Source organism: Watersipora subatra, chromosome 7, assembly GCF_963576615.1.
Source record: "Watersipora subatra chromosome 7, tzWatSuba1.1, whole genome shotgun sequence".
In the NCBI taxonomy this organism is placed as follows: Eukaryota; Metazoa; Bryozoa; class Gymnolaemata; order Cheilostomatida; family Watersiporidae; genus Watersipora; species Watersipora subatra.
This window is the reverse complement of record NC_088714.1, coordinates 6,219,329-6,232,585: the sequence shown is the minus strand read 5'-3', so window position 1 is coordinate 6,232,585 and position 13,257 is coordinate 6,219,329. Positions and strand designations below refer to the sequence as shown.

At 36.7% G+C, this 13,257-nt stretch overlaps 1 protein-coding gene across 1 annotated transcript in view; it reads right to left on the bottom strand.

Annotated features, from left to right (window-relative positions):
• The window catches only part of LOC137399579 (zinc finger protein 106-like), a 79,469-nt gene that overhangs the window by 12,105 nt on the left and 54,107 nt on the right, over nucleotides 1–13,257 (bottom strand). The window contains exons 14-16 of the mRNA XM_068085758.1: nucleotides 3,947–4,127; nucleotides 1,798–1,932; nucleotides 1,431–1,547 (exon numbers count right to left, since the gene is read on the bottom strand). Of these exons, the coding sequence (XP_067941859.1) occupies nucleotides 1,431–1,547; nucleotides 1,798–1,932; nucleotides 3,947–4,127 (433 nt within the window). The remainder of the gene's footprint in view (nucleotides 1–1,430; nucleotides 1,548–1,797; nucleotides 1,933–3,946; nucleotides 4,128–13,257) is intronic.

The following is a 13,257-nucleotide window of genomic DNA, read 5'->3' as shown; positions in this document are numbered from 1 at the left end:
GAACTCATGGGTTTATCTTCTCTCAAGTCTTGGGTAATAGAAATTGTGAGCATTTCGATCTTGCGAGTTCGGGTTTTGGTACACGGATCCGCCGAGTAGAGTGGACACAAACTCGGTTCATTGCGCACTGCACTCTAAGCACTGTTTAACAATCCCCCTGTTAACGCCGTGAGCACAAATGAAGGCCGATAGAAAATGGCAAAAAATAATAAAAAAATTGAATAGAACTATCATTGCGTTGTAAATTTTAAGATATGCCTGATGTTTGGAAATTTTAGACATAAAACCCGTATCAACAAACCCGCTACCCAAAAAACTCGTTAGCCAAGAAGTACTCAGACCAAGCACTACCAGCTACCCGATACTCGAACGAAAGGGGCGAGTCTAAACTCGTTGGCCAGGAAGTACTCGTTGGCTAAAAAGTACTCGTGCCCAGCACTAATCAAGACTGCGTTAAACAAGGAACTTTCCTATTAGCCTGAGACTGTCATTGATTATTTCTACAGCGTTGCTTTTAAAGTTTAAACGAAAAAAAGCTAAAAGCTTTGGAGTTGGACAACGAGTGAATTGATTGTGAATAATGTAAACGATTCATTAATATTATTTTGTATACACTTGATACTATGGGTTTATAAAGATCAAAGATACTCAGAGTGCCGGTCAACTGGAGGTGGTGTTCAAATAGAGAGTGGCCCTCTAATTTTCAACCCTTCTCTCAAAGTGGCGGTCAAAAAGAGGTGGCATTCGATTAGAGATGGCGTTCAATTGGAGGTTTTACAGTAAATTTAACTTTTGCTCCCGCTTTGTTTTTGGATATTAGTTCATGCGATAAAGTTAGAGCAGCTGCTTATGCAATAGTTGATAAGAGTTTAGATCATACGCAATAGCTGATATGAGTTTATATCATATGCAATAGTTGACATGAGTTTATATTGCAAAATTGTAACTTCACTGTTTTCATATTTTTAACAGTAATTTCTTAACATTAAGACATTAAGACATTTCTCAACAGTAATACATGTTTTAATAAATAGCAGTAACCCATTGTGTTGCCATAGTAACATAACACCTGAAACAGTAGGCAGCATGCAACTGAAATATCTTCATCCTAAATGCTAATAAAACTATTTAACTGGATAAAAAATGTTCAACAGAGATTTCTCAATAAGTAAGATGGTCATCTGCCAGGTCACATGTGACTACATATTGGTACACAACTTTGGGAAAACCAGTATACTCGGTCTCAAATCAGCTATCATGTATTACAAAAAAGAAGAAACACAGTATAGTCAACGAAGCTTCTCTTCACTGTAAGGGATGTCTCCAAGGGCTACTGACATACCTCTATGCTGAAAGTGACGATGTCTCCAAGGGATACTAACATACCTCTATGCTGTAAGAGACGATGTCTCCAAGGGATACTAACATACCTCTATGCTGTAAGAGACGATGTCTCCATTGTGCAGGCCGATGTATAAGTATCCCCAGTTGTCTACCATGCAGTTCACAGACTGTCCAAAGTTGTGACTTTTTAACACTTGTGAAGTCTATAACAGTAATTGGGAAATCAGAAGAGCGTCTGCGGTGTTACCCCGAGCTAAGGGAACCATAGAAAAATGAGAGTAGCAAAACGAAAGCTTGTGCATACAAAATAATGAGCCATGAGCCAGGTATCAACACTAGATAATGAGTAATAGGGGTAACAGGAGCATGCGGATGAAATTACTTCATTTTTAGATTCAAATGGACACCAAAAACTAAATATAGTTGACTTTGAATAAGAAAACCCTCACTCACATCCACATCAAAAAGAAGGAGGAGACCATTGATATCTGCACTGTAGATGACCATCTTCTCCTGGTGCTTTGATAAAACTACAAAGCATTTTATAGCTGCCCCGTGTCCGCTGTATGTGTTGAGGCAAGCGCCTGTCTGTGAAGGGAACATAACAAATTAAGAGAGTATTAAGATATAGAAGGAGATAGAGAGAAAAGAGAGATAGAGAAAGAGGAGAGTGATGCAAGAAGTCAATGACCTTGAACTACGGAATAATCAGGTTCACGCAAAGAGAATCTTAAGAAAAGTAGACCGAATCGGAGCAAACTTCAGCAGATGCTGTCAGTAGTAAGTTTACTCTAACATCATACATGTACTTGTAATGAAATTAATGCCCAAAACTGCAACTGTCCTGCATGACTATTACATGACAATGTATATACACAATCACGCTAGTATTCCAATGCACCGTGAGAAATGTGCTATAAATACACGCATAATTATTCCATAGTGCTTCCAGGCGATGGAGTGATGATAGATGATAGCATACTCAGCTGGTAATCCAAATATCTGGGTTTGATTTCTGATCTGGGTTTCATATGCAGTGCATGGTTTCGGATGCACAGACATTTTAATATAATAATGATTGAGAATATTTGTGTTCTCAGAGATTGACGCCTTTATTGATAGACTACTAGGGGAAATAAGTAAAAGCCCATGACATGTAAGAACGCCAGATAAAGGCAGCAAGCTGACAGATAGATAGCTAGACACAGTAGCTTACACATCATGAGGGTTATTGTGTATTACACAATAACCCTCATCATGCTTTGGATTCTTAAAATTCAGCCAGCTGGAGTTGTCCTCACAAAGAGGAGGACAAGCAACAAGCGTCTGCACTCATCTTTGAAGAAACTTCCTATTAGTTTTGGCTGAATGGCAGGGTTGCAACACACTGGAACTGCACTTCGTCGTCGCAGTGCAGTACACAGTACTTTCGCAGTGCATTATAACTTTCTAATGCACAGTAGACATTTACTGCTATTGCAAATGCGCTCCTACGCCAAATTAAACAACTGCGAATTAACGTGCTTTCACTTCCATGATACATTACCCTAAACTCAGCAATTCATGCATAATGCAAATAGGCATTCTTCAAACCTTAAAACTGCATACATACTGCACTGCTAATCCGTATCGGTGTGATAATGTGAATCTACTGACACTCCTGGCTTTCCAAACGTCTGTACTGCACTACACAAAATTGTCAGAACCTAGGTTTAGCAAACACATGAACTTGCGCTCCCATATTATTTAGGAATAGGGAGTCAGCCATTATCATAATTTCAGTCAATGAAACTGATTACAATGATAAAACTCTCATTAACAAAATATTATATCTCGCTGCTATAATAAATTTTCATTTTAATCATATACAACATGCTCATTGTGATCAATTTGTTTGCCACCTCATAGTCAAGTGTGAGTAGTATTCACACCTTGCAATTGTGTTGTGGTTCCAAAGTTGGCTCAATACTTAGTTTTGTGATGGGTTTTCCCAAAAACATGTGCATATATATACTGCATAATGCAAAGGTTCTTAATGCATCCAGCACTACGCAATGTGCAGTAGGCAATACCGTCACTGCATGAATACTGCATGCCGCGCATGAGAAAATAGTTGTACTGTATGTATACTGTATGTATACCGTATGTATACTGTATGTGTACTACTGTATGTATACTGTATGTGTACTACTGTATGTGTACTACTGTATGTATACTGTATGTGTACTACTGTATGTATACTGTATGTATACTGTATGTGTACTACTATATGTATACTGTATGTGGACTACTGTATGTATACTGTATGTGTACTACTGTATGTATACTGAGTGCTGCTAAAGCAAATAAATAGATTTTCTGGCAAAGATTGCCTGCAACTGCAATTCATTTTACATCTCAGCACCAGTGAGTCATTGTGCAGTTAAGATTTCTCTGTAATGGTCACAACCCTGCTAAGTGACAGACAATTTTTGTTACTAAAGGTTTAAAACTGGAAATCACTACCAGTTTATGAGAGCCTTTATGACAGGTCGCAAACTACAACCGACAAGTCATAAAATGGATAAATGGATCCCCGGCGCTTACAGGAAAATACACAAACCTGGAGATCAAACCTTCTGAGGGTCTCATCACCGGAGCTGCTATAAAGGTAGTCACTCTTAATAACAAGATGCTGTACAGGGCTCTTGTGTCCCTCAAACACCAAGGAGTTTTTCCCGTACAGCGACTTCCTTCGCTGCGTCTGCACCAGGCCCCCGATCTTTTTCTCAAACTTTTCTAGTCTACAAACAGAAACCGTTTTCAGAGCTCATACCAGTCTTAGAGTGTGTACTAGATGTCTCACACAGCAAAAGGATTAAAGTTCTCAGACTAGACACTAAACCTCGACCTGGGTTAACAGTTTGCAGCCTGGGCCAGTGATAACTCGAAAATATTTTTCCTCCTGATCCTACGCACTAGTAAACTCAGATTCGGAGCTTCACTGTTTTTATGTACTTCCTGCTTATAAAAAAAATTATGAAACTTTGATGGCTTTGAGCGGTATAGGATTTTAGAACAATTCCAAGATTTTAAGTTGATTAGACTATTAGCTTTTCAGATATATTAAAAATAAAGATGAAACTTCTATCTGAGCATAAAAATACAAAATGGTTGCCGATGGACCACTAGTTCTGTTTGCAATTCAATACTTCCGGTTTACATAGAATTATGAAACTTTAATAGCTTTGTGCAGCACATGTTTTCAGTGTAATGACAAAGTTTCAAATTGATTAGACTTATTTCTTGAGCTAAGACCAAAATGAAAAGGACACTTCTAACAGACTGAAAAAGGAAAAATTGCTGCCGACAGAACATTAGTTTATTTGTACTTCCTGTTCTCGTACCATCACCAAACTTTGATTGCTTCATGGGGCGTATATTGTCACCATGATTCACAAGCTTTAAGTCAATTGAACTATTAGTTCTGGAGAAATTGCCAGAATACCGAGGACACTTCTAACCGAAAATAAATGATAAATTTTGCTTGTCAGAACATAAGTTTCTAATGACATACTGGTTGAAATTCTTAGTAATAAAGATAACAAATAGGCAAACTAACTAAAAGCATACACAAAAGCATCTTCTCCTCAGCAACAAGAGCTTTACACAAAAACTATTCGTTTATCTATTAATAAAAATATACACATTTTGTCAGGCTTGGTTTACTTCCATTAGTATGTTTCTTCAGTTACCTCTACAACATCACATCTGTAAAAGAGAGTGAAAAAAACTGTTTACTGTATTTTATTTCGGTTTTTTTTCTGTTGAGTTCTACACGCTTGAAAAGTATTTAGTTCAAAAGAATTGTGCTATTCCAAGTACTTTCACAGTAAATTAAAAGTTGTTAATACGGTCTAGGATTCTTGTGTGTACAAGGTTAGGCTTGACAGCATTACATGGTAACAACTTGAAACAACAGGCACAATCCATACCTCATCGATATCGAGAATAACAGGATCATAACAACAATATCCTATCAAATCAGGAGGACATTAACACCCAGTAGAGGTTTAACTCTACATGTATTTCATTGGTGATACTTATGGTGTTCATGCCACCTCTCATTGAAATAAACATTTATGTTCATGGTAGGTCTAGTGAACTACGAGATAATTATGTAACTGAAATGCTCAATGATGCTTCTGATTCTCCCTTATTTTGTTACACCAACTCAACATTTTAGTGAAATATAATAGCAATGATTTCACACAAACTCAATTTTGTTACGGATCCACATAAAAAAAGCAAACCGCTATGATACTAGCTATTCTACCACTAAATATTCATCATACCAATGTATGTTATTGAAATTGCATTTTAAAAGAGTTTGTCAGATCAAAAGTTTACATTACATTAACTTGCTGTTTTAGCACACCAAAACTTTACGTGTTAAGATTCTCAGCTGGTACCATGAATCACACTAAATATAAAGCTAGTGGTTATAGGAAAGCCTACAAATAAATCTGGAGTAAAATGATGCATGTACATAAAAATGAGAGAAAGGGGAATTCAGGGTAGAGATCTCATCTACCCGATTCTAGCATCACAGCATTACGCTTAGCACAGTGTGATTATCTGATAGATAAAAGATCCCAATATGTTACTGAACATGCTTTATACAAAAACTGAGAAAACTACAATGCTGAGTAAAGGGTTTATATTATAGAGGTAACCTTAGCAAAAAGATTGTAGTTTGAAAGGCAACACCTTGGCAATGTAAACAATTGTAAACAAAGACCCACTCATGTTTGAAATATGCTAGAACATATTTAGTTCCTTATTTATGTTGCGTATCTGTTGATATGGAATAGCATAAATAATGAATTATGTTTTGTTCTAAATATTATAACAAATGTAAATAAGTGAGAGGTGGAAGACAGTCACTGCAGAGGTTAGCACGATCTCAAAGTACATTACGGTATAAACCTTCCTTTAGTATTACCTGTAGGAGTTTCAGTCGATATGTAAAACCACTCACTTTCATGAGATGACTGAAATTCAGGCAATCTGTGAAGTGTATGTATGATAGGTTAAGCTAGGTTAGAATAGATTTTATATACAGTAGGCAATGCTACAATGTAAATAACCCATTCCTGTACCGTTTACTTTATAGGGTTTTTACCTTATATGAACATTAAAATGCTTGTAAATTGTGTAATTCATTCTAAGATATGTCCCACCTCACCCTTTTAGCTCTTCAAAAAGGAAAAACTGCCTAAATGTTTTAATTTAATGACTGTACAATAACTGAGTAGTATTATGGGTTTGTATCGGCAACTGTTCTTTTTTATCACTTCACTCGGTTGATGGTTAAGGATTACGGTAAAACTACAATAAGTTAAGGGGGCGCACACTTCTCATGTCACATCAATTTTTTTTCCTGTTTTTTTTCTGAACAGCAATGTCTATGCGAGTAAAATAACCAAAAGTTGTTACGCGGCACCACGCTGCAACGTTGTCATATAAAACGTCCCCTTCACCACCAGCCTTCACCACCACAGCATTACACACCCGTAGCACAATAACCACAACCATCTGACAACAGTTCGTACTGCAAACACCTGTGCGCAAGCCAATAACTGCTCACCAGCGACCGTGACTACAGGATGGTCTCCGTCTGTCCAGACCATCCGTTGTATATATATATATATATATAGTATTTGTGGTTTACACTGTAAAGTAAAGTGCTCAATAATCGAGTCAATTAGAGCTGTGTAAAAAGTTTATTAAAAACTACAGGTTAAAATCATTACTACTATTAGTTTCATGCAATCACGTTGCAATCTTCAGGTAGAATGACTGAAGACTGAAGATATATATATAAAGGAAAGCCTCAGATATTCACATAATATCCCTGTTTATTCTTCAAAGGAAAAATAATAAAAATATTTTACATGCGTAAAATAAAGCATAACAAAAACATATTTTTGTTATCATAGTGTATGTCCCTCCATGTATCCACTGTTAAAGGTTCAAGGTGCTGCGTAACAACTTTTGGTTATTTTACTCGCATAGAGATTGCAGTTTAGAAGAGAAACAGGAAAAAAATTGATGTGACATGAGAAGTGTGCGCTCCCTTAACTTATTGTAGTTTTACCGTTATCCTGAACCATCAACCGAGTGAAGTGATAAAAAAGAACAGTTGCCGATACAAACCCATAATACTACTCAGTTATTTTACAGTCATTAAATTAAAACATTTAGGCAGTTTTTCCTTTTTGAAGAGCTAAAAGGGTGAGGTGGGACATATCTTAGAATGAATTACACAATTTACAAGCATTTTAATGTTCATATAAGGTAAAAACCCTATAAAGTAAACGGTACAGGAATGGGTTATTTACATTATAGCAGTGCCTACTGTATATAAAATCTATTCTAACCTAGCTTAACCTATCATACATACACTTCACAGATTGCCTGAATTTCAGTCATCTCATGAAAGTGCGTGGTTTCACACGTCGACTGAAACTCCTACATGTAATACTGAAGGAATGTTTATACAGTACTGAACTTATAGATCGTGCTAACCTCTGCAGTGACTGTCTTCCACCTCTCACTTATTTACATTTGTTATAATATTTAGAACAAAACATAATCCATTATTTATGCTATTTCATATAACAGATACGCAACATAAATAAGGAACTAAATATGTTCTAGCATATTTCAAACATGAGTGGGTCTTTGTTTACAATTGTTTTAATTGCCAAGGTGTTGCCTTTCAAACTACAATCTTTTTGCTAAGGTTACCTCTAGCCAAGGTGTCGCCTTTCAAACTACAATCTTTTGGCTAAGGTTACCTCTAGCCAAGGTGTCGCCTTTCTAACTACAAACTTTTTGGCTAAGGTTACCTCTATAATATAAACCCTTTACTCAGCATTGTAGTTTTCTCAGTTTTTTAGAAAAGCATGTTTAGTAACATATTGGGATCTTTTACTGTCTGTACTTTCTGTACAGAAATTAATAACCTGATTACAAAATGCTACTGCTAAAATGTTGAGAATGACTGGCATAGGGTGCCGGGTAGAGCTAGTGCACTTCGACGGCTGCATTGCATCTATGAAACTATTGGCAACCATCGAAACTGTTCACCAATAGTCTCAACATGATTTTCAAACAAACAATACAATAAAAAAATTAATCGAAAGACTTCTCTTAACCTAACATATGAATATTCCCAATTTCGACCTGCAGACAAAAATTGCTCGGCGGAGATAGAAGTATTTTCATCTGCTTAATTCTTTTATTATAATTTTGTAGTTGTTCCAAAATCATCTGGGTACATCTTTTACATTCACGTCTTGTATTCAAAAAAGCAAAATGGTATCAATGCAGGCAAAATCTAGTTAAAGATTTGGTTGCGTCAAATTTGAGTTGATCTCAAAAGAAAGCAGTTTTTTCTCTATCAGTTGATATGTTGTTTGTTGTGTTAGGCGATCTCATTGCCAAGATATTTGAAGATTAAAATCGAAGAAATCTGATTGCAGTAAAAACGCTCAGGCCAAAAAAACATGCCCATACTTGCCCAAAATGATGTCACGCGTCATATATCTGTCAATATATCTCGTATCCACATCGGCTATTTGCGATAAAAGTCTAGTCCTACGCGGCTCTATTGGCATATATTTTATTTTGTATTTGCTCATGTTGGCTAGAATGAAATTTTAAATCCAGCTACAGATACGTTATCACCAATGTCTCAAACACGTCAAACAAGGAAAATTGAAAACTTGTCATATTAGCTTCTTCTAAATGCTGTGTAAACATCTTAGTACCGACTACCAATTCTACCAGTCTACGGTAATTCTGTCAAGCAAACTATGTAGAATAAGGTCTTTGTATCGGCACAGTCCCGTCGCTATCCACACTAACAATATACAGCCTCCCAAAAGCCCCGCCCACATTATGCCTGTCGCCTCTCCTGGGGTGGGGCTGTACATCATTGCCCACACCGAAAACTAGTTTCGTACTACCGTAAGTAAAATAAGCAAGCTGCGTCTTTGAAAAGAATATACATAGGGATAGAGTTTAAGGATGAGAAATCTACTGCAAACTGGATTTGAACTCACATTCTCCAGTTCTGCGGACATCCATATATACCATATCAAATTCACGACAATATTCTGCAAATCATGTTTTGCATTCTCTTCAACAATATTATTTTATTATATAATTTTTACAAACAAAAAAATTTTCATCTCAGCATAAAGCTTTTATTAAAAATATCCATCAAGTCGTGGCCACTCACATAGTTTAAGCTGATACAATAAGACAAATTCATCTACTGCTGCAAACTCAAACAAAACATCATGGTTTATGCAGCACACATTCATGCAGTCTCTCTTTCCCATTTATGGCAGTTTCCACACTAACAGAGCTGCTTTGGCGGGTGGGACGACATAAACATCCTGTAATCAGTAAAACAAATGCAATAAATATATGTCACTCATAGATATGTCATTCTAACGCGTATCTACTGAAAGCTTTAAAATTGGGAGTTAGATTGCGTTTAACAAATGTTTAACAAAGACATAAGTACGCTAAGCCAATGATTCGAAGCTTTGGTTCTGGAAGTTAAAGATTTGCATTGATCAATCGATTTTCTTCACTTTCTACAAGTGAGAAGTGAACATCTAAAGTCTAATCATAAATCTAATTTACTGGATAAAACTGCCACAGAAAATTTGAAGCAAATGTAGCTAGGTGAACCGATAAAAAATTATAAAACGATGATTAGTAATAGCAAAAAGTAATCATTTTATTAATTAGTACATGTATTAATGAGTACTAAAAATATTACCTTTAGTATATTCATCAATCTAAGCCATTGTATTGCTAGATGCTATGGATTAAAAAGAAGCCATCAAGAACTTACTGAACATACGTATCTCGCACGCGCAGGAAATTACATTTTCGCCTCAAACAGGGAAATATAATCTGAATGTAAACTCAACAGTATATTTATCGGAGACTCAAAGTAAAAGATAAATTTACCTCCATTCTCCTATTTTTCTCCGTAGCGCTTCAACCACCTGGTGCCCAGAAAACTTGGAGTCACCTTCGCAGTAACTTCACAGCAATTTTTACAATTCTGTTGTTCGCCAATAAAACGTGTCGATCGAGTAATTCATTAAAGTAACGATCTTAACCCTTTCGCAGTCAAGTTTTTTTGGGCTATTTTAGACCCCTAGGCGAATTAATTTTGCAAAAATCGATTTTACCAAATTACTTGATACACTCTTATTTATGATATTGTAAACATGTATTATGAGTTTATGATACAGGTACATACAAATAAATGTGTTTCAAGTCAATTCTTCTCATAACTGTTTCTCTAGCTATGGTACTTTTGGAAGCATTTGCCCTTGCAAAGGTCTACACCGCAGTCTTGACATCATGTGCCTATTCTTGATCCTTTATAGCCTCGCCCCTGCTGTCTTGGCTTAGCACACACATCAGATTTTCGTCGTTTTCTACTTGGAATGGTATCTATGAAATGTCTTTCAGTTTTCTTTGCAGGGGGAGAAGTAGCACTAGGACGGCCTATTCTTTTTCTCTCTTCGCGATAGTTACCAATCAGTCCTTACCAATCAGCACTGATCAAAATTTGCTGCACCCTTAGTCGGCTCTGCCTCCTTGTCACTGACATGAAAAAAAAAGCATCATCAACTTGAATGTGCTCAGGGTGAATATATATCTAAATATTGGTATGCCCTGGGACCAATTCATGGTATTCCAGTAGGATTTAATAAAGTGTTTTCTATTGATACCCATGTTCAAAAGAACTCCAATGGAGGCTTTCATTTGGGGCACAGTAACATCTTTCCATAGACGTACTTTGGAGTGAGGTTTCAGCAGGGGGTGCTTCTTCAAATAGTACTGGTGGTACTTGTTGGTTTCTGTGACTAAGAATTCCCACAAAGAGGTACCACCTGGATTGACACGCTCAAAAAAACTTTCAAAATAGTCCACTGGATGGGCGTCTACTGAGGTGAGCACTGGACCTGTTAATCCAACAAAACTATGAATTGGAGGAGATTGGTCTCTCTTCAAATTTCTGATTGTAGTCCAGGCACTAGCATCACTGCCACCTCCAAAAGTATGAAAACTGTTGCTAGCTTCATCACTTTCACTCTCCGATTCCGATGCAAAATCACTCCAGTCATAATCTGAGCCAGATTCACTGTCACTATTAGTTCTGGCTACTAACTCTAAAAAGTTATCGCAATCAGCTGATATCATCCTATTACTGCTAGCACTAACACTACTACTCCTTGGAGCATTAGAGAGACGTGGATAATTTCGTTTGGAGGACGCCATGGCAATAAAATAGTTGTTGCACTCTGGGTAAACATTCAAAAAACAGAAACAAAAGTAGAAACAAGCTACAAACAAAATTTCCAATTTTATTTAAAGACGTTTTTATTTCGGTTTTTTCGTTTGTTTAATATTGCAAAAACGATCGTTTTTTTCTCAAAACGGCTTATTTTTTATTTTGTAACAAAGACTAATATATTTTAGTTTAATATTAGTAAAAAAAATTTAATAGCAAAAGGCAATAAGTCAACCAAAAATCGATTTTTAAAAAACGTCCGTGTGGCGACAAAATAGTCGCTCTGCCCAACGTCATCAGTATCGCAAAACGACAATAATGTCGCTCTGCCTGAAAAAGGGTTAATTAATTTAGTAAATATCGATGTCCATGCGATTTAATAATAGAGTAATCCCTAAATTTGAGATCACAGACAACGCGTTTCACGAGTGATAACATTTATTACGACCTATATAAAAGTTTTGTGCTGATGATTGGCTAATGAAGCGACCTGATATTTATCGCTCGTGGACTCTTTTCAGATGTATCACTAGTTACGTCACGGACGAAGCACCCGCTGGAATGTGAGCTTTTTAAAAGATGGCCTCATTCAAACGCATATATCTCTGGACAGGATTGGTCTACAAAAACCAAAATGACATCAAATTGTAGCTGATGTTTTAGCCTTTCATGGGTCTTAATTTCATTAAATCGACCTTTTTGACGCAACCACATCTCTAATACTACGTAACTGATCCATCTAGTACGAAGCGTGCACATGTGACCTACGGTAACCCTCCTTGGTCCCATCTTCCAGCCAGGCTAGCAGCTTAAAAGATGGTCTGTTCTACATGTAGCACGGTCATAGAAATACAAATACTCAGTCAAGTTCATGAATAAAAGATTTTAGGTCAAGCTCATCTATATTTGGCAATAATAGTTAGAATACGCCGGCGTGGTGGTATGATAAGATGTGCTGAATTCTTTATCTCCACTGGAGAGAGCTATGCCAGGTATTTTTGATTCGAATTCGTCTGCAGTAAGTGGTTCTGTGAGGTGGCATAGTAGTTTCACTGAGAATGCCTTCACACAAATTTCGTGATGTGATACGGCGCCAAATCCGATCAGAATTTACCGTTTCCATGATTCGGATTGGAAAAAACTCCAAATTCATTCACAGCATGAAAACCCAGTGATTATCCGGATGCTTTCTGATGAATCGCCATAAATCTTTGGTTTCAAAACCGTCTGGTCTCTAAGTAGCTGCTTCTTAAACACCCACCTGCAGACTATCTGATTGAATATGAAAGAAATTCTGGGCATCGATGGGCTCACTGTCAGTAGTGTATAAAGTTCTGCTATTCTTGAAGCAACAGGAAATAGACTGTAGTTTATGGGAGGCTAAGAAGTTTATTGGTAGTATTAGGAGTTGCTGAAAGTACTGTGAGAATATACAGCCAACGATAAGGTATGAAATCTTAATACCTCTCACAATGTAAACTTTTTTATAATGTGATAACCTAAATTTTGTAAGAATGATAAGCACTATATGGAAGTAA